This window comes from Electrona antarctica, assembly GCF_951216825.1.
Source record: "Electrona antarctica genome assembly, chromosome: 14".
Classification (NCBI taxonomy): domain Eukaryota; kingdom Metazoa; phylum Chordata; class Actinopteri; order Myctophiformes; family Myctophidae; genus Electrona; species Electrona antarctica.
This window is the reverse complement of record NC_136795.1, coordinates 4,313,178-4,335,328: the sequence shown is the minus strand read 5'-3', so window position 1 is coordinate 4,335,328 and position 22,151 is coordinate 4,313,178. Positions and strand designations below refer to the sequence as shown.

Below are 22,151 nucleotides of genomic sequence, written 5' to 3'. Positions count from 1 at the left end.
TGTTCAATTAATCAAAACATTTAGTTCAAATGAGCTAAATGACTATCAAGTAACAGAATATTTGTATGCCGTGTTGTTGAATTGAATACATCGGACCACAATGAAAATACTGTTTGCATTTCTGACTAAAGTATTCAATCAATCAAAATACAGTCTGTAATGCCATTTCTTAACAATAGATGGCAGCAGCCAGCAGGTTTATGAAACAGCTTTGGATAGCATACCATGCCATGAACATGTGCGATTTGTTTTTGTGTGATGGTGTTTTCTTAAGTTTGTAACACTATGCACGTTCTTAAAACGTGGACGTAAATACTGCGATATAATAAACAATCTCGATATGGGCATTCCCTTATTTATACATTAATAAATGATAAAAGGTTTTGTGCGTTTGCAACGGTTCTATGGTGTAATGGTTAGCACTCTGGACTCTGAATCCAGCGATCCGAGTTCAAATCTCGGTAGAACCTAACTTTTATTCTTCTAACAGCCAACCAGTATCAACATGCACATTCATAAATTCACGAATAACACAGAAAAGTGCCAAATCTGATTTTTTTAGGGAAAGTAACCACAGAGTTATAAATAACAAAAGCCCAAATGTGCCGACCGAAAATGTAATCCCAACATCCCTTTAAAACACATGGGTAGCGTTTCCGGTCCGTATCGTCACGCTGATTGGTCGACAGCCCTTAAGAGAAGAATATTGCTTTCGTCAAAATGGCAGCAGCGATGGATGTTGATACGCCAAGCGGCGCAAACAGCGGAGCTAGCAAGAAACGCTTTGAAGTGAAGAAGGTGCCGTTTATCTTAACGTTTTATTTCATTTAATCCGGTTGAAGTGTAAAGGAATGTTTTATGCGCAGAACAATGTTGGTTCGGGTCTTGAAAACTACGCGCGTACCCAATAAGAACACAATGTTGTGTTCGGCGTGCTAACTTCAACTAGCTTGTTAGCATGAATGTGCACATCATCAAGTGCAAGTGCGTTTGAATGAATGCAAAACCGATGTATGTCATTTGTTATATATGTTAACAATGTTATTTCATAACGTCGAGACTTGATTTTTGGTTAAGATGAATGTTTTACATTAGTTCATATCTCTCTAGACTAGTGGCCACGCTGACTTAAGACGATTAATTAATGCGATTATTGTGCTAGCTTAGCCACTTCCTCTTCAATGTGAAAGCACCTTGTTTGGCCCCGGGCCACATTGTCAATTGTTTGTTTCACGTTGTAGTTTATTATATAGTGACTTTAGAATATCAACATAATCTTCTAAGACTATACAACCAGTAACCAGACTACTACTATATGTATATTAAATAATATCCATTTTATTGTATGTCTTTCCCATGTTGGGTCCAGTTCTTGTGCGCAGGGCATTGATTGACGAATGTGTTAATGTAATGTATTTTTCTCTTATTCTGCTTCTCATAGTGGAATGCTGTGGCATTGTGGGCCTGGGACATTGTAGTGGACAACTGTGCCATCTGCCGCAATCACATCATGGATCTCTGTGAGTTCACTTTACTTTCAGTGGAGTTGATGCTGGGTTTGACATTGTCATCTTTTGACAAACCTACTTTTCAATATTCAGTGAATAGTTTAAAGGTTGACTATTCAGCAAATTTAAGTTGTAGGACGACCTCTGGGGTCTCTGTGTCACGTGGTTTGGACTATGTGTATTTACATTAATTTATATTCAAGAAATAATTCAGTTTTCAGACAGTATTTTGAGCCTTAATTGTGTCCTCTTTTCCCCTCAGGTATAGAGTGCCAGGCCAACCAAGCCTCTGCCACATCTGAGGAGTGCACTGTTGCCTGGGGTGTCTGCAATGTGAGTGAGATTGATTGATGTACACTGTACACACATGTCCTTCATTAACCTGAACATGATCGATGATTAGAATTTAGGGTGAAACAAGATCTCTGATACATAAGTCGGTGCTTATTTTTTGTGGTTCATCTATGCATTACATGGCTGTAGTTTGTCTTATGGTAACTACTTTCCACCAGGCATCTGCAAAAAAAAATTGGTGGGGGGGCATAACATATCAAAGGTTTCAACAATTGTGCAAATAACAGATTGAACTTGACTGGTTTTGGGCAACACTGCCATACAACAAAGTATGGTATAGGGCTTAAAGTAGTGTATTATTTGTAACTCCTCTGGTGGTCATTTTAATGTTTTCTCTAGCTTTTGTGTGCCCCCCCCCCAGAAAATGCACAGTCTGAGTAGTCATTAAAATGACCCCTGAAGTGTTTGAAAGTGAAATGGGTGGTAACGAAAAAATATAAAATGTATTCCAACATACCAATAGTCAGTGATTACACAATACACACATTTGCTTGAAATTGATTTGCTTGAGTTTCATTGATTTAATATTTACTTTTTTTTTTCACAGCACGCTTTCCACTTCCACTGTATTTCTCGCTGGTTGAAGACCAGACAGGTGTGCCCCCTAGACAACAGGGAATGGGAGTTTCAGAAGTGAGTATTGTTTTTTTCTAGTGAAATTATTCTACTCTAGAGAGTAGAATAATTTATAGCTGTGGTTATCAGGTTTTTAGTCATATTACGCATTTACGCAACTAGTGTCCCCTGTACTATTTATGCAAACCTTTAAGAGCAATGTAGAATGCTGTTTCATGTAGTGGGTAGAACAGGCTATCACTACTGGAGTAAACGTTAGTCCTCTTGTGTGTTCAGGAGCTCGGTGATTATTTAATTTGCTTGCCCACAGATGAGAGAAACTGATTATATGATGTATATAAAACTTTGTACTGACAGTGCATCCTCTTGTACCCTTCCCCCTCTTTTTTCTTTTGTACAGGTATGGACACTAACCTAACTGAAAACACTGGACCACTTCTTGACATTCTCAGTGTCTCAGACTATTGCTTTCCCCCCCCAGTTTATGCCGTTTATGCAGTTTATTGTCATCCCTCAAATTTGCAGATGTTTTAAACGCTTTTTCTAAGTTTGGTTTGCAAGTATGGTAAATGTAAAGAAATAAACATCTGATCTACCAAAACGTTGTTTCAATGTAGTAATTCTATTTCGAGTCGCATGCAGGTGTGGTGGTCCCTTATATTGGGATGGTGATATGACTTGTTTTCAAAGCAGTGGCTGTAGGTTTTCCAGCAGCTGTTCTAATCTTACCCATGCATTGAATTATTACATTTCCCAAGGCTTGTGACGCTCCATTTGATTAGCTTTCCATTTATTACCAACAAACTGACTGCCAAGCTCTGAGCGAGATGCTGATGTGTACCAACTGATACAGGATGGGTCGTGCTTGACGGGTGTTCTTTCCTAGTGTCTTGTACAGAGTAGCCCATGTTCCAACGGAAGCTGTTTAGGCATGAGTAAATGTACTAATTAATACTGTGCAGACTGAAATGTAGGGTCACTAACGCTACTATGGAATTCCCAATAGACTCCTAACTTTTGTTAGATGGCCATAGCACCTAATGCTTGCAGGTCACTCTTGCTTACGGAACCAGATGCAATATTATGCCGACGGCTAAAATGGCTTACAAATAAGTTACATGCTGTAGTGCAGAACATCTACAGATTTGTGTCTGGGGTATCATACAATTTTTTTCCCCCTTTTTTTTCCCCCCCCGGTTCATTCATGGTTACAGTAGTTTGTGCTGTTACTTTGGGACTTTGTCTTATTTGCAGTTTTGCACACATAAGTTTGATCATTTAGGCTGTGGTGTATTCAAATTCTCGTATTCTACCGCATCCCATCACTGCATGACTGTTCAGTTATGTACCATTGGGACTGGTGATACTGTATGAATCTGCAAACATTAAAACCTTCCAAGTTCCGTCTACATCAAATCTCTGCCAAAATAGCAGATCTACAAGCTCACAATGTGTCGGTGCGACGCACTGAGCTTCTAGATTGGCTATTATTGCCAAATTCCCTGCCCTCCAGAATAGGTATGCTGGTGTTTAAGTGCTTAATACTATACCCTAATCCCTCAAAACAGCTTCATCTCAGGGGGACAAAAATCTTAATGTTCTCAGTGAACATATACAAACCGATGATTATTAGGAGGCAATAGCCTGTGTATTTTAATATCTGTCAAATCAATTAACCACCCTTTACAAAAATAGTGAAATAGCAAATCAAGTGGCTCAGTGCTTAATTAAATTAGCTCAGTGCTTAATTAAAAAACCTGACAAGCCCTAAATAGGGATCAATTAATCTAATGAAATTACATTATCGATTAATTTGAACTATTGCACCTATTACAGTTCCTTTCAATATTTCTGCACACAATGGTTAAGTCTCATTCAAAATGTCGACAATTCTGGTGTAACCAAGTCTGTTAAATCTTGTGTGTGACTGTGTGTGTGTGTGTATATATATATATATATATATATAATTTTCTTTTTAACGACTTTAATATCCTGACCAGAGGCATGCTGCTAATCCTCTGTGGGTTATTTTATCCTTTTAGTATGCGTGGGCCATATAGTACTAGTAATCTGTCGCTTGCACTTATAAGTATAAACCGGGGCAGGCAGTGTCTGAGGCGCGACATAGCCCAAGAGGCCAGACTAGGCCATTGGCCACCTAATCAGGATTATCACAAACATGTGACTGCGTCAAAGCAACCCATATTGCTCCAGCCAAACCAACTCCTGTCAATAAGACCATGGATGTATAAAGAAAGGTGGCACAGAAAAAGTTAAATGTGTGCATAAAAGAGACATCTACCTTTTTAGCTCGAGACCCGAAATAGTTCACACTTCCGGGATGGGACCAAAACTAGTTTAAATATCCAATCTACAAGCTCAAAATGCACGGCATACAAGCTCAATCACTACTTAGATTTTCTTTTTAATGGAATTTCTTAGATTTTGTTTTTCTATGTCTATGTATGTCTGCACTGCAAAAAAAGTTGGATCTTGGAATGTGGACCAGACTAAGTCTGCTCAGGAGTAGAGTAGAGCGGCCCAATGGGAACCGTGAGGTTCAGTTGGATCCCGGGCTCCCCCAGAGTTAGTGTCGAAGTGTCCTTGAGCAAGACACTGAACCCCATATTGCTCCCGATGTGCAGGTTGGTGTCTTGCATGGTTTCTGCCGCCATCGCTGTGTGTGAGTGTGAATGTAATGCACAATCTTATGTAAATCACTTTGGATAAATGTGCTATATAAATGCATTTAGGCAGCAGTGAAATGTGCCACTGTATGTAGTCAGAACCTGCACGTACAGTAATTTATAAAAAATAAATTTAAATTTGGACCTGCATTGTTTACATAAATAAAAGTATAAATGCAGTCAAATTGAAGGGAATGGCCTACAAACTTGTTAAATGATAAGTCATCCCCCAACAAGTTGCTACATGCCATAGCCTCGACGGCCTTACAGGCGTATGCAAAGGCTCAACTTATGTAACTTAGATATGTAGACACATAGTTTAATTATATAAACTCAACAAAAGTTTGGAAACTTAACTTTGGTCCATTATTTCACCACTTTAATAGTACCGATTGGTATTGTATTTTATATCATTTTAATTGTTTATTAGTTACCTTCACAACAAGGTATAAATTGTAAGGATCGGGCATTCCTGAAATGAGCAACACAGCTAAATGTGTTGGTAGCGCCCCCAAAAACATGCCAAAATGGCAAATGGTTGGTATTCAACCCTTACTTTGAGTTGCTTAGTGGATTGGATGATTGCACTCTCACACAGTAATAAGGAAAAAACAACACATATTGGCCATTTTTACACTTAGTGTTAGGGAACTCAGAAGAACCAAACACAGCTGCAACAGCTTGGCACCTTCTCCTCATGCTGGTCACCAAACCTAGCCACATTTTGCTGTGGGATGGCATCCCATTCCTCAACCATGTTATGTTGCAAGTCATCCAACGTGGTTCTGTTGGTCACTCTAGCACGTACAGCATGCCCAAGCTGATCCCACAAGTGTTCAATTGGGTTGAACACGTCAAGGCAGGCCATTCCATCGTCTCCACTCCCAAATTCTGGAGGTAGGCTACTCTGTGATGATCCTGGCTCTGTGGCGGCGAGTGTTGTCATCCTGGAGGATGGCATTAGGTCCCAGATTCTGAAGATATGGGATCGGCACTGGCTCCAGAATCTCATCCCGATATCTCACTGCATTGAGATTGCCTTCAATGACGACAAGTTCTGTCTTGCCTGTGAGAGAGATACTGCCCCCATACCATACCAAGTGTTGTGGCTGCGTATGCGTATGGATCTTTCAGATGCTACCGAGTTCCCCAACACTGAGTGTCAAATTAATAAAGTGTAAAAATGACCAATGTGTTGTTTTTGAGTGGTGTAAACCACTCCTACAACTGGCTTTGTTAGTCTGTCTGTGCTAAAAAAATGAGCACGGTTGCTATGGTCACCCAGTTCACATGGGTGTGATTTCATTACGTCAGACATTACTTCAGACCACAGCTGATAAGACCTTACACCACTCAGTTCACACGGGTGTGATTTTTTTCCTTATTACTGTGTGAGAGTGCAATCATCCATTCCTCTAAGCAACTCAAAGCAAGCGTTGAACACCAACCACTTGCCTTTTTGGCGAATTTGTTGGAGGCGCTACCCACACGTTTAGCTGTGTTGCTCATTCCACGATCGCCTGATCCTTACAAGCTATATCCCGTTGTAAAGGTGACTAATCAACGATTTATATATGATAATATATATATATATATATATATGATACAATACCAGTTGGTATTATAAAGTGGAGAAATAACAGACCAAAGTTAAGTTTCCAAACTTTTGTTACAGAGTTTAGAAGATATAGCTTACGTATGATTCTTGTCGATGACTATTTTTTGTATTTGATGTATTACCATGTTTTGGTCTTGCTTGCTGTACTGTAAATCGATCTGGATTAAGAGCGTCTGCTAAATTCCTAAATTGAGGAGATCTGAGAAATGTGAAGGAATTTCAATTTCACAACCATTATGATTTATTGATTTATTGATGTGAATTTTTCAAAAGAACAGTAACATTTTTTTGCATTTGGAAGATAGACAAAGGAACATGTTATTTTACAACGAAGGTGAGAGGGGAAACGGGGAAAAAAATACAACAAACAAAATCAGCCAAAGGACAAAACTAGTGCTAGTCACTGTACAGTTAATTCTCTGTTCCAGATAAGAGAAAGATGGATGACCTTAGAAATGGCTGTAAAATGTTTGAGCTGGTGGCTTAACACAAGTGTTCTCTGTTAGCAACAGTATAATCAACCTGTAGTTGATTATAATCAATCAATCAATCAATAGTTAGACAAAGACCCAGGTGAGGGATCAGTGTGATGAGCAAAAGGGGGAGGGGAGGGGTGATTTTGTACCCGTGTTAAATCACTGGGTGAATTTGACTTTTTGCTAAGTGCTAACAAGCTGGACCCCAATTAAGATCATTTAAACGTTGCTGCTGCCCCACCTTTCCTCCCTTGAGTAGTATAAAAGCTAACTGCATGCCTTTCTTTAGCTATATTATATTCATGCCCATTAAGCCATCCGCCCTCTCCCCGTTTCACCCATACACAGTGGAATAACTGTTGAGAAGCAATTTGGGCTTGAGTTGCCAAAAAGAATCATTAGAAACAAACATCCATTAACCTCTTAGCCCCGCCCTCTTCTGGACCCCACGTTTAAGACTCTGTACTCGTCTCCTCCTCTCCACATGAACCCCCTTCCTCTGTACTCGTCTCCTCCTCTCCACATGAACCCCCTTCCTCTGTCTCCTCCTCTCCACATGAACCCCCTTCCTCTGTCTCCTCCTCTCCACATGAACCCCCTTCCTCTGTACCCTTTCTTCCTCCTCCTCCTGGTGGTCCACTCTAGGGTTGTGGTGGGGCTCCTCCAAACCTTGCACTCTCCAGCTTGGCGATGAGGGCCATGATCTTGGGGTTGCCCTGGTACTTGGCAATGTTGGCTGGGTTCCGGGCCATGTCCTGGAAGGCGGCATTCACCTCTGGGTCCTGGAGTTTTATCATGCAAGAGAAATTTGATCACTTATTATAAAAATGCTTTGCCATAATTCTACAATAAAAAAGTAAAAACCTAAATGTAAATAGGAATATTATATATAATATTATCATAAAGTCAGAATAGACAAATATCTAAAAGAGTTAATGAATCTGTTCATCAATAATGTCACACTTTTATTTTGTTTTGATTATTTTTGAAATAAATGGATGGGATGGGATGTGTGAAAATGCACAGGTGGAAAGAGGTGCAAGGCATAGGAGGAACTTGTGTAGTGTAACACACCTTTATGGCATTAACAATCTCAGGGTCCTTCAGGAGATCCCCAATTCCTGGCATGCCAAAGGGCATGCCTCCCATGCCACCGGGCATGCCTCCCATTCCACCGGGCATGCCTCCCATGCCACCGGGCATGCCGGGCATGCCTCCCATGCCACCGGGCATGCCTCCCATGCCACCGGGCATGCCGGGCATGCCTCCCATGCCTCCCATGCCTGGGAAGCCAGCACCACCTATGGAACCAGAGTTATGTTAAAAACAATGTAAAATAAGGGGCGCTCTTGTCATCATACATCAATTTATGTTAGCGGACATTTGACATTGCTACATAAAGTACATAAGGTGGTCCCTTATTGGTCAAGCACTCCCATAAACATGTGATTGGTTAGCTGATTTGCTCGTTTACATATGAGGTAAGCATGGCCGCGGGAAGATGTTGACAGTAGGAGGTGCTGAACGTTCAGTAGGGAGTGCGCGCGCGCCGCAAAATGCACGTGCACGCGCCCCATGCACGTGCATTATTTTTATTATTTTCCCCCTCCTGTCCGAGGGGGGGCTGTGCCTGGGCGGAGAGGGTGCTCCAGCCCCCCCAGCACCCCTACTCCCTCAGCCATGGAGGTAAGTTTTCCCTTCAATGTCAATGGCGTTTAATGTTTTGATGTTTAATTTACGTCATATTTTGTGGAATTCTGACGCCATTTCTCCGTTCATTGTCAAAGGCAAATATTGAGACGTGTGGGGACAAGATTTAGCGGACATTTGACCTGAATTCCCCTTTCATTGTCAATGGCAAATCTTGAGACGTGTGGGGACAAAAGCCGTTTAAAAGGACTAATGGTTTATGTTAAATACTAATAGCGAAGTACATGGTTCATGTTAACCCATTTAGACCCGAGGACGATTCTAAAAATGTCTTCTACATCCTGACAGTTATCTGAAAAAGCTGTTTCTGTCAGTCGTTCTTCGATTTTTCAAAAATAGCAGACCTACAAGCTCGTAGTGCGCCACTGAGTGGCGCGCTAGCTTTAGCTATTTTTCAATAGCTAAAGCATAACATAATGCTAACACCAAAAGGGGTTCCCACCCAAAAATGGGTTAATTGTCATGGTTAAGTACAGTAATTATAGTAGTTAAGATGGAGACAAAATGTGCTATATTCAACTAGAAAAAAAGCCAACAAACATTTCTGTCTTCATACCTGGGAACCCTGGGAAGCCGCCAGATCCTCCACCAGCAGCTTGTCTAGCCTCTTCCTCCTGTTAACAAATATTATTAGTTTGTAATATTCATGTAGCACCTGCTAGAGTCCAGTATTGACCAGTGAACCACTTAGTGCAGGAACGAACCCTTAGTTTTTGAGCTACCCCTACCCCCTGAGTTTGTCCCCTTCATGAAATGGATTGTCACGAGTTTTACTTTTACTGCAAAAGTCATGAAATTAATCCATGAAGTTACTCACCACATGGGCAAAAAACGCCTATCATGAAAGAGGGAGTTCCAAGTAAATCCTCTGTCATTTTCTACCTGCTGATTGTTTTTACATCATACTTGCACAGATGGACTACAGGTAGTGTGCCTACATCCCAGAACAATCAGAATGCCAATATTTGGTTATATTGTGAATCAGCAGCCTTTTATATAAAGCCTTAAATAGGCGGAAATAGCAAAAAGTTTACTTTTCTGAGCAATATTCACTTGTCCTACTCTTTATCAGGGGTGGTACAAAATGGGGCATAGTCTTTTCATATCTTTAGGATGACCCCTTCATGAAATGGATTGTCCCAATCCAGAACAATCAGAATGACAATATTTGTTTCTATTGTGAATCAGCAGCCTTTTATAAAGGCCTTAAATAGGCGGAAATAGCACGTTTACTTTTCTGAGCCATATTCACATGTACTATAGAGCATTGCAGTCCCGCCCATAGATATTATATAAGAAAGCTAGATGGCTCACCCGCGCTCTGGCCAATGGAGAGCGACGTCGCTACGTGGCGGCCATCTTACCTCGGGGCTACATAACATTGTGTCTATGGGGCATGTACTTTTAAATAACCACAACTTGCTCAATTTTCAACCGATTTTCAAACGGTTTGGTTTGTTATAAACGTCAGAGACGCCCGCATACTTATATGCTTTTATACGACGTTCATATAAAAAAACTAAATGAAGCAGATAAGCGGCCTGAATCATAGCCACGTTGACGTTTGTAATAAACCAACCCGTTTGTAAATCCGTCAAGATTTGAGCGAGTTATGACTGTTTTTGTTTGAGCTGCCATTGAACATACTGTACTGTATCCCCGAAGTAAGATGGCCGCCAGGTGAAGACGTCAGAAACTCCACCTTAAGCCATCTAGACTTTATATATCTATGGTCCCGCCCCTTTCATGACGACACCAGGCCCAGGTAATATTTCCCAATGCATTTTTCCGATAGACATTTCAAAAAGTATTTATTTAAATACCTTTTAAGCGTCGTACGAAGCCAACTCGAGTCGTGACAAATCATGACAACAAACACAATATTTTGGACCAAACAAATTACAAATTAGAAAAACAAAAAAAGTGTTGTAACCTGCCGTTTTTTTCTACTTTCTAATTATTTGTTTGGCCCAAAACATTGTGTTTATTGTCATGATTTGTCACGACAAGAATTGGCTTTGTCCGCGGCGTAAACGTCTTTAAATAAATACTTTTTGAAAAGTCTATGAGGAAAATGAATGGAGATTTCTTTTTCGGGTCTCTCGAGGGGGCGGGACTGCGACGCTCTATACTGTTTATCTTTAAGATGTCCTCGTCATGAAATGGATGGTCAGAAGTTTTAGTTTTACTGCAAAAGTCATGAAATGCCAATAGTTGGTTCTATTGTGAATTAGCAGCCTTTAAAACACGCAAAAGTGGGTGAAAATCACTTTCACCTAGAAAATCCATTCATTTTTTTTAATTCAGCTGACTGTGGAGACACATGCTGGAACTTTTTACTTTGAAATGTTTTATAGTTTCCGAGTTATTTAATTTAAACGCCCAATGCATTCTCAATGGCGAAAACACAAACTTTGGCACCACGTATTAAAAAAATATATATATCTTTTTGGTTTAAAAAAAAAAATATATATATATATATTTTATTTTTTCAAAGACGTCCACAGACGTCTTGGGCACTGCACGTGCGGTAATACCAAAGACGTCCAGACGTCTTGGGCACAAGATGTGTTAATATAAGGCCTTATTAGAGGTAGAAAAGCCAAAAGCATATAACTACAGTATGAACCAGAAAGCTATTTACTTAGCAAAAGGCATACCATTCTTCAATAAACTTTATGCACAAAAAAAGTGCAGACATGTCCTCAGTGTTTAGTAGGAACCCACCCCAAAGCAACCAGAAAAATATCAAGCGTTTGTTTCCGAGTCACTTCTAATCCTGATAGATACTGATCCTGATCCTGACAAATACAACATTACTGCTGCTACACTAGGAGTACAAAAAGTGGCTCACAACCTCAGCCTGATGCCCTAAAAGTCAAATATCTCCCCTGAATCACTGGGAAATCCTTAGTGGTTAAGATGTTGGCTTTCCACCGGGAAGACCCGGGTTCGAATCCAGGTCTCCGCCAGATCAATTACAGGTTATTGTGGGCTGGAAGCACATCTTAGCCAATCAGGATGAAATGTGAAAAATCTGAAAGACCCGTTTTCTTTATTGACATACACAGATGAACGGGCAGAGTGCAACACGTCTCTGCCATGCCTTTCGGCCTGGCGGAGACAATAGAGCGTCGCAGTACCGCCCCCTACCATGGACCAGGAAATGATTCTGCGTTCATTTTCCTCAGACATTTCAGAAAGTATTTATTTAAAGACGTTTACGCCGCGGACAAAGCCAACTCGAGTCGTGACAAATCATGACAACAAACACAATTTTTTGGGCCGAACAAATAATTAGAAAGAAGAAAAAAACGTTACAACACTTTTTTTGTTGTTTTTCTTCTTTGTAATTATTTGTTTGGTCCAAAATATTGTTTGTGTTGTCATGAGTTGTCACGACTCGAGTTGGCTTTGTCCGCGGCGTAACCGTCTTTAAATAAATACTTTATGAAATGTCTATGGGAAAAATGCATTGGGATTCATTTCCTGGTCCATGGTAGGGGGCGGGACTGCAACGCTCTATAAGGGAATACAATTAGATACCATGTTTTACCCAGCCACTTCATATAGATTGATTGGCTGGGCCGACTTCAAGATACTCCTCCTGACCTATAAAACCTTAAATGGACTCGCACCACCTTACATGTCCAGTTTAATGAATATATACATCCCTCCAAGACCACTACGCTCCCAGGATGCTGGAAAACTCACAGTCACAACACACAATAAAATAACGGTTGGGGGCAGAGCTTTCACACACCGTGCCCCTTGTCTCTGGAACGCTCTCCCTCAGGATGTCAGAAATGCACACTCCCTGGACATATTTAAGTCAAGGCTAAAAACACACCTTTTTACTATACACTACGGTTCCGCTTAGTTGTAATCAGTATGATTCATACAGCTATGCACTTTTTACCATGTTTTACTATGTTTTTTTTTTCTATTGCTATGCTATTTGTGTCTTTGATTTGTTTTTAATGTATTAATGTTGTAAAGTGCACAGAGACCCCCTGGGGTGATTTTGTACTAAATAAAATAAAATAAAATAAATAATTGATTCTCAGGTAGGCCTAATAGGCATGAATAATGATCAATTAGCAGTTATGGAAGAACAAGGTCAAGTTTTGTTCTACCACTGATAGAGGAGTAGGACCAGTATTACATGAGAATAACTCTCAGAAAAGTCCTTGTGTAGCTATTTCTGCCAAATAATAAGGTTGCTGATTCACAATAGAACCAAATATTGGCATCCTGGTTGCTTTAGGGTCAGAGAGCACTGTGTGTGCGTGTACCGTACATGTCGGGTGGTCTTTTTTGAGCATCCCACATCAGAAATGACCAACTAGTAGGCCTATGTTCCACAATAACATCCTCGGACAGTAAAATAAGCAATACATTACCATGTAAACATAAACATATTTATTCAGGGACTTTGAGGCAAAATACTAAGAGCAGGTGCCCAAGCACAAAAAGCTGCCCCTCTGCACATGCCGGCTTCTGTATAAGTATGATGTAAAAAATAACCAGAAGGTAGATTGACCCTCTTTCAGGGTAGGCGTTTCTTGCAGTGATGGTCACTTCATGGATGAATTGTATGACTTTTGCAGTAAATGTTAAATGTCTGACCATCCCTTTCATGAAGACTCAAGAGGACGCCTTAAAGATATGAAAAAACAAGGTCACATTTTGTTCACATTACAAGAGAATATTGCACAAAAGAACGTGTTGCTATTTCCGCCTATTTAACCCATTTAGACCTGAGGACGATTCTACAAAATGTCCAGGCAGTTTTCTGAAAAAGCTACGTTTCTATGCGAGCCGTTCTAACATTTTCATGTCAAGGACCCCCAAAAATATATGTAATTGGCCGCCGACCCCCATCTGAAAATATGTTGTTCCAGCCCCTCCCCCAAAGATTTGACTTAAAAACATTCGCTCTGAAAGAATATATATTCAAAGATTTGCACCACATTTTCACAATAAAAAAAATAAATAGCAGACCTACAAGTTCATAGCGCGGCACTCGGCGCCGCACTATGAACTTGTAGATCTGCTATTTTTCATTAGCTAAAGTATAACAAGATGCTTCAAACACCCGCCCAGAATGGGTTATGGCCTTATATAAAAGGCTGCTGATTCCCAATAGAACCAAATATTGTCATTCTGATTGTTCTGGGATGTAGGCACACTACCTGTAGTCCATCTGTGCAAGTATGATGTAAAAACAAATCAGCAGGTAGAAAATGACAGAGGATTTACTTGGAACTCCCTCTTTCATGATAGGCGTTTTTTTATTGCCTATGTGGTGAGTAACTTCATGGATCAATTTCAATACTTAAGTAAAAGTAAAACTCTGGACAATCCATTTCATAAAGGAGACATCCTAAAGATATGAAAAAACTATGTCCCGATTTGTTCTACCCCGGGTAGGGGTATAGTCAACTTTTGAGCTTTTGGTTCCTGCACTAACTGGTCAGTAGCACTGTGTTCAAAATATGCTAGTTGGGGAGAATAATCACCAATACGCCTTGCTTATCCTAAAATAATGATTTTAAACGCAGGCATTCACTGAGGGGTGGGTCTCGGATAGGAACTGCTTGGTGTGGAAGATGGGGGATAGGAGAGGGGTATGCAGGCACTGGCCCCCAAAAATATGGGTGGTGTGGAGTCAGATCACAAACCAAGCAGTTCCTTCATGAAAGCCCCCCAATACTACAGAGTTAATTTGTGACAGAGCAGCTCCATATCTGTGCGTGGCACGCACACGCAACGCACGCAGCACTCACACACACACACAAAAATCTCACCTTCTTTGCCCGCTCATGTTCTTCCCTGGCTTTCTTTATCCTCTCCTTCTTGTCTCTGATCTCCTTCTCGTCCCTCTTGCGGTCATACTTGCGTCTGTGCTCGATGATTTTGTTAGCCTAGAGGACAGGAGGGGAGACCTGGTTAATACTACAGCGGAAATTCACTCTTCAGCTTGAGTGCTCAGGGGGCAGCAGTTAGGGGTTAAGTGCCTTGCCCATGGACCCCACGACACATAGAACCGAGCCTCGACATACTGGAAAACCCATCATGCCTGAGATACTCAAAGACGGAAACATGGGCAAGGATCTCTCATAGTGTTAAAGACGGAAACATGGGCAAGGATCTCTCATTGTGTTAAATGTATTTTTCGTCCTCCGCTCGCTATGAGGGGACTAAGGCGGGAGCAGAAAAGGTGAGGAAAGGAATCGAAGATGAAGATATACAAATTGAGAAGATTCTCAGTCCTATAATGCCAAACACTGCCTGTAATGGAAGATTATAATTAACCCCATATCATTCTTATGTCCATCTTGAGACGTTTAATTTCGTGAGCATTGTCAATGACGACTATAAGGACATCAGAAATGAATTTACTTTTTTCTACAAAGTACAGTTGGAGGCCATCGATATTGTCCTTTTCTTTTTGCAGAGTTTTGCGTGATCTGCGCAAAAGGACAGTTAACCCTTTTTGGGCGGGAACCCCTTTTGGTGTTTTAAACATTGTTATAATTTAGCTATTGAAAAATAGCAGATCTACAAGCTCATAGCGCGCCACAGAGTGGCGCGCTACGAGCTTTGTAGGTCTGCTATTTTTGAAAAATCGTGAAAATATTTATTTCAGAAAACTGGAGGATTTAAAAGGATTTTTTAAAATTTTGAGGTCAGGCCTAAATGGGTCAAAAAAGGGACAATATCGGTGGCACCCAACTGTAAATGTCTGTGCATTACATTGATGCTTTGGTGATAATTACAGAGAGATCCATAGTGTATCATATCAGGTTCTGTACCTTAGGTTGGACTTCCTTCAACAAAGCGCTGGCGTCGTCATCATAGTCCAGTTTACATGCTGTAGCCAAGTCCTTGGCTGACTCCTCCCAGTTGCCAAGGAGCCTGGGGTTCACAAAGACACACACACTCGCCATTAGCTACATTGATCTCTTCTGAAGATCTTCATTTTGGAGGCTTGGTGAAAACGCACACCTGGACTAGAAGTGCAGCTGGGTGACAAAGGAGCTAACCTGACTCCGCCAGATGGGGCAGCAGAGAGTACACTGGGTTCCCCCCTCCTGCTCCCATCTGGGAACTCTCAGGCAGACTTGATGCCCGGCCACAAAACGGCCTGGCCAATCAGCAGCAGCTAGAAGCTAGAAGCTGCTGCTAGAAGCTGCTAGAAGCTGCTGCCGATTGGCCAGGCCGTTTTGTGGCCGGGCATCAAGTCTGCCTGAGAGTTAGTTCCCAGATGGGAGCAGGAGGGGGAACCCAGTGTACTCTCTGCTGCCCCATCTGGCGGAGTCAGGTTACAAAGGAGCCCCAGTAAGAGAGAAAGAGCAACCTCACACGCATAGCTTTGATGCAAAGATATACAAACGTTCAAACTATTATTTTGACAGCATTGTCTTCATCTGGGTTTACCCGTGGCTAACACTAACCCTATATTTTATTATTTGTTGTATTTGAGCTATGAGGGTGCAGTTGCTCTCTTTCTTTTCCCACAGCAGATATTCATTTTGATAAAAAAAAAAAAGAGAGCTTGTATAAAAACATACTTGTGAGCTTTCCCCCGCCATTTGTAGGAATGTGCAGAGTCTGGGTTAATGTCGATTGCTCTGTCGCAGTCCCTCAAGGCTGCATTGGGTTTCTCCATCCGGATGTAGACACTGATATGAAAGACAACAAGTCACCACACAGTGCTAACCTTGACAGATAATGTAACAGAGGTACTGTTGCCAACCACAGAAGAAAACATAATGGACTGTATAATCTCTATTGTGTGCTGCAGGGTTTTGCATCCTTGAATTCTCAAGTTGAATATACTCATGCAAGACAATAAACTTTGAATGTAAAAAAAATAAAACCCCTGGGAAGGTAATTTCTTTTAACCACCTTCAGTCAAGCCATTTTTCCTGCACATGATAATCCAATATTAAAATTGGCTCCGAGACATGGACACTTTCAAAGAAATTAGAGAAACGGTTGGATGGCACTGGTCTTACACCCGCCTTCTAATGAGAGCGCAAAATCTGTCTTGGAAGAGGCACCCATCGACTAATCTAATATACGGCAACCTTCCCCGTGTTTCTTCACTAGTCCGATCCAGAAGAACACAGTTTGCCGGACACTGCTACTATTATTTGAAGTCGGGGTGGCGGTGGTGGGGCGGCGATGGCTCGGTGGTAGAGTGGCTGGATGGTAACCGCAAGGTTGCCAGTTCGAACGCGGGCTCCCCCAGAGTTAGTGTCGAAGTGTCCTTGAGCAAGACACTGAACCCCTAATGTGTGCTGAAGTGCTGGTTTTTGATGGTTTCCGCCGCCATCGGTGTATGAATGTGTGTGTGAATGGAATGCACAATCTATGTAAAGCTCCTTGGATAAAGGCGCTATATAAATGCACCAATTAAGTCATATCACCCAGCTCTAGCCAGTGCTGAACACCACATTTAGATCTTTGGGGAGCTCACCTTGCCCTCTTGGCATAGAGAATGGCTACAGAAGGGTTCAGCTTGATAGCATCAGTGAAGAGGTCCACGGCTTTCTGAAGCTCACCTAATTGACAAACAGATGAAATAGCTTGAAAACCTCGTATGTCAAAAACCATTCCTTCTTATGGGAAGGAAAATAGCCACATCTACAGATATGAAATATGGAGATACAAGATTCATGCCCAACAGCAAAGTTATGAGAATCTGGAACAACCATGGACAATAAAAACTGCATATATAGCAATGACATTCACTTTTATTGGAATTCTCAACCCACCCTCTCCTAAAGCGTTAATGGCCTCCATCTTCTTCTCATCGGCCTGGTCCATCATCTCCTCTGTTACCTGAAAGACACAAGTTCAGTCAAGTCTGGCCTGAGAATTTGAAAGGCCAAGTAGTTTGCATTACAATGTTGGGATATTTGGTACATGGAAATGTTTTCTATTGAATTAGGTGTTATTTATGCTTGGCGATAGGCCTATGGGTTAAAAATCACATTGCTATATTTTTAACCAAACATTAATAATCAATAGCAAACAATGTAAAGACCTCAGCCCGAAATCTGGTTGTGTGGCTTGATTCCGACCTCTCTTTTGTGCCCAAATAAGCAAGGTTGTACAGTACTGATTTTTCCAGGTGAGAAACATCTCCAGAATAAAACCATTCCTCACATTACAGATCTCCTCACATTACAGATCATTACAGATGCTAAAAAACGCCATAGCTGTCAATCACAAAAGTGGCTATGGCTGAAACTCGTTACCATGGGTGATCGGGCCTTCGCAACGGATTATTATTATTATTATTATTATTATTATATGTAAAAAAATGTTACCTCCAGATTTTCAAAGTCTCCCATCTCCTGTGGTTCATCTGTATCTGGTTCAATCACCCCATCTTCGTCGATCTCTGCAGAAGAAACAGGTTGCCATTTACTCACACGTCTACAAGAATAATAACCACTGCTTTACAATCTAAATTGTCAATAAGTCAATAGCCTCTAGCTTGAGGACAATAACGTTGCACTACTGCAGTGTGTGTGTGTGTGTACACTGGCTTTTACAGCATTTTATTTCACCATTATCTCAGGGGTTGAATGGTCTGATGATCCGCCATGCCAGTCCGCAAGAAAAGGAGTTTAATTCGATTAATACCCAATATTCACGACTACCGTTTACTGTCGAACAGCCATCCTGAGTCTGATCTCGCACTTCTATCACTACCATTTTGGGTTGGCTACTTAAAACAAAAGATGTAGTTAACGCGCAACGACACTTTGGTCCAAGTTTGGGTGGTGTAGTTAGCTTTCCATGATGTATCGAGTCCAATCGGTGAGATATCTTGCTCCGTTGTTCCATTGATTAGAACACTACATTGACTTACATGGCACGGTTCAAAAGCTTCAAAAGTCACTTATTTAGCACATAAAAACACAAACAAAGCTGCTGACAACAACGCAAGACCTGGTACAGAATTCAAAAAACAAAAGTCAACTCCCTGTAGATGTTACCATTTGAAGATCCAGACCCGTGGATACAGTCCGGATCATCTTCCTATCTTAATAAAGAGCTAAATTTGATAAAGTTGATATTTTTATTTAAAAAAAAAAAAGAATTATTGGGTTTTGTGATGTTGTATATTGGCAGAAGATAACAGGACATCAATATAAACTATCTCCATTATGCAAGTATAAGATTTTATATCCATTGTGGGTTAATAATTACCTGGGCCTAGAGATATTTAATACGTTACAATCTGCAACTATCCCAGCCCCCCTCCCAGGGTCCGTGGAAATAATGAAAGTGGTCCTTGAAATGTCCTTGAAATGTTGGGGATCCCTATGTCTAAGTCTATGTGGTTCTCCAAATAAAAAAAGGACATAATATACCCATATTCACATTTGCAGGTCAGAAATGCCTTTCATTAATCAAACATGCACATTGTCAGTGGAATATTGCTGACAGTGACACACCAACTTCAGGAATGTCACATCTATGGCTACATTTCTCAACACTTGGGGGAAACTGCGCTGACAAGGAGATTTCCTCAGTGCCCGCATGAACTCAGAAGACACTCAACAGGACAGATATAGACAGTGTGCCACTTTACCGCCCTCTAACTGGAGGCCAATTACTTTATGGATCCATGTGGATCTTGAATTGGGTCCCAGAAACCGTTTCTCCCAAACCCTACTTCAGGGGTGGGCAACTGGCGGCCCGGGGGCCACATGCGGCCCCCACCTTCACTTAATGCGGCCCTCAGGTTAATGTCAGAATACTGATATAATATTGGTTTCAGCTGTTACTATTCCACAACATGCAAACATGACCCGCTTTTATTACTTCAGTCTAAATTAGTAGCTCATTGCTTCAACACAAGTATAATTAAAGGCATTTGAAATTACATAAAAATGTTCATTTTCAGGATTCCAATTCAAAAATAGCAAAAATTCAAGATTTCAATTCGAACATAGCAAAAACAGCCGATCTACAAGCTCAAAACGTGTCGCAGCGCGACGCGTTTTGAGCTTGTAGATCGGCTATTTTTGCTACGACAGCAATATATGGCCCTAGGGAGTGAGTGTGGAAATATAGTGGCTCTCTCCATCGTCAAAGTTGCCCACCCCTGCCCTACTTCATGCTGTGCTGTATGTGGGATGGACAAACCTATATCACTCTCCTCGCTCTCAGAGGGAACAGAAGACTCAGTGGCTCCTCGAGTAGAGGTGGGAGAAGGACCACATGGGCATCCACCCTGAAAACATCAAACAGTGTCGTCGTAAAGTGCTCGTAAGAGTCAGTGTTTATACTAAATAGTACCTTCTTTTACCATCATTCTTAGAGGTATGCAACAGACTCTTATACACAATATTTCTATGCAGTACTGAAGTTTATTATCATATACCTTGCATGAACCACCACCAGTCTTGGGAGGTGCTTTTGGAATTTTGGCACCCATTCTGCACCAAATGATATAAAAAAAAGGCATGAATTAAATCAATGTAAGTATACGTGATCTCCATAATAGTTCAAGTCCAAAACCCTGTGACTTACATCGTTGAATTCATAATTCTGATACTTCATCAGCAAAAATGTAGACTTGATAGCTTCCAGAAGCTATTTTTCAGTGCGGTTCCACTTCCAAGATCATTGTTCTAGATTTGTGTTACACAGTACATCCCCTAACACTGACTACTGGATAGTCGAAACGTTTGTCTTCGATCCATCAAGCAAGAATTAAAATGAAATGCAGTCTTGGTGTGTGAGACCCATTACCTTTATTTCCATTATATGATTTGAACGGGGCATAAGTCAGAGTGCGGTGGTCACAAGAAAAGTTATCTATTGTTATACACCCCTATATATCCCCTGCAACTACAATATGACATGCTACTTTTTCTGTAGCTAGTCTTACAAAACGTTGGCCTGATCCCCAAACAGGGGTGCATATACTTAGTTTAGACTAGTCATTGGTTAGACATGGGTTAAGGTTAGGTTTAGGTGTGCTGCCCCGTGGGAGGTAAGGTTTAGGGTGAGGGTTTGAGATAGGTTGTAGTTGTAGGACTAATGACTGGTCTAAACCAATGACTAGTCTAAACCAAGGTGCACCACACATCCACTGTAGTAGCACTATACACAGACCTGCTTGTAAGGTCGTGAATTATTTTAGTTGCATTGGACAGATTTGAGGACACTAAATGGGTGCACTCTGTCTGATTAGCCCACTGGACCAGGGCTAGAGTCTGATGTCAGTCAATACTGTTCCACTACTACCGCCAAAACATCTAAATTCCTTCTCGTACTCGTATATATAAGCACACCAGGCCGTGCCATACACATTACACACCCTTCCAACCAAATCCGGACGAATCCCATCTCTGGCAAGTGCAATAAAGCAGGATTGGAATCACACATCTGTACAAAGGCCTTCAACTCCGACACTTTCCGTGGGTCCATGTTGACTCCTCGGAACACTTGGAGCTGCTCAAGAAACACAACCGAGACAATTAAACATATGCTGTTATATTAGTTAATTGTTAACTTAACGTTAGTGTGAGACGGGGTTACAACATAGCCCATTTCGAATTTTAGAATGACGGGTTTTTTGTCGTCCCAAATACAAAAAAAAGGGGTTCCGAGAGAAGAACAGGAAACAGGAGTAAAACACAAACAACGGCAATTTAAATAATAATTTACAAATAAAAGTAAAAACACAATGGATTTGATTATAACGTTAACGGCGTGATGATCGGCGATTCCATACCACCACGAGAAGCTTCTGGAATGATTCTGCAATAAGACGCTGGCTGTGGCTCGCCTCGCGCGCTGTTTGCATACAGGTCCATGCAGCACACCGCCATACATACAAACACCGCGCGAGACCATCATCATTCGCGATTTAAAGCGCGTCACGTACATCGTGTTTATAACACATTTCGACGTGATTTCCAACACACCGCCGCAATCCAACGGCCACCCACCTGCGGGGAGAGTTAAATCTTCTTGACGAGCGGTTGGCGATAGAGGAAGCTGCAGCGGAATCAATTTTTTTCCCCCACGCACACACACAACGAAGACAACACTTCAATGGACGCTTTGATTATTTGCTCGCAGGCGTTTAACTCGGACGAAATTATCAAAACATGGGGGTCCTGTCTCGCCCGCGAACACGTCGCGGGGAAAACGGGTCACTCTCTCTTTTAGTCCAATCAGA

General features: G+C 41.3%; 2 protein-coding genes across 5 annotated transcripts; one reads left to right on the top strand and one right to left on the bottom strand.

Annotated features, from left to right (window-relative positions):
* Window positions 1–664: 664 nt before the first annotated feature.
* On the top strand, window positions 665–3,039 carry rbx1 (ring-box 1, E3 ubiquitin protein ligase; the record flags this gene model as incomplete). Of its 2 annotated transcripts, XM_079520619.1 has the most annotated exons (5): window positions 669–798; window positions 1,442–1,520; window positions 1,771–1,841; window positions 2,410–2,495; window positions 2,839–3,039. In XM_079520619.1, exons 1-5 carry the CDS (start codon window positions 721–723, stop codon window positions 2,849–2,851), a joined length of 327 nt encoding a protein of 108 aa, XP_079376745.1. In that variant the 5' UTR covers window positions 669–720. The 2 variants fall into 2 exon arrangements, with proteins under 2 accessions (XP_079376746.1, XP_079376745.1); XM_079520620.1 differs by lacking the exon at window positions 2,839–3,039 and having other exon boundaries at window positions 665–798; window positions 2,410–2,499.
* A 3,938-nt stretch (window positions 3,040–6,977) lies between these two features.
* st13 (ST13 Hsp70 interacting protein) lies at window positions 6,978–22,076 on the bottom strand. Of its 3 annotated transcripts, XM_079520250.1 has the most exons (14): window positions 21,702–21,847; window positions 21,285–21,418; window positions 20,343–20,397; window positions 20,105–20,192; window positions 18,274–18,347; window positions 17,716–17,782; window positions 17,418–17,502; window positions 16,507–16,617; window positions 15,748–15,850; window positions 14,740–14,856; window positions 9,486–9,543; window positions 8,294–8,520; window positions 7,830–8,001; window positions 6,978–7,751 (listed from the first exon to the last, which is right to left on the bottom strand). In XM_079520250.1, exons 1-13 carry the CDS (start codon window positions 21,771–21,773, stop codon window positions 7,861–7,863), a joined length of 1,332 nt encoding a protein of 443 aa, XP_079376376.1. In that variant the 5' UTR covers window positions 21,774–21,847; the 3' UTR covers window positions 6,978–7,751; window positions 7,830–7,860. The 3 variants fall into 3 exon arrangements, with proteins under 3 accessions (XP_079376376.1, XP_079376377.1, XP_079376375.1); XM_079520251.1 differs by lacking the exon at window positions 21,702–21,847 and adding an exon at window positions 21,919–22,076 and having other exon boundaries at window positions 6,978–8,001; XM_079520249.1 differs by having other exon boundaries at window positions 6,978–8,001.
* Window positions 22,077–22,151: the final 75 nt, after the last annotated feature.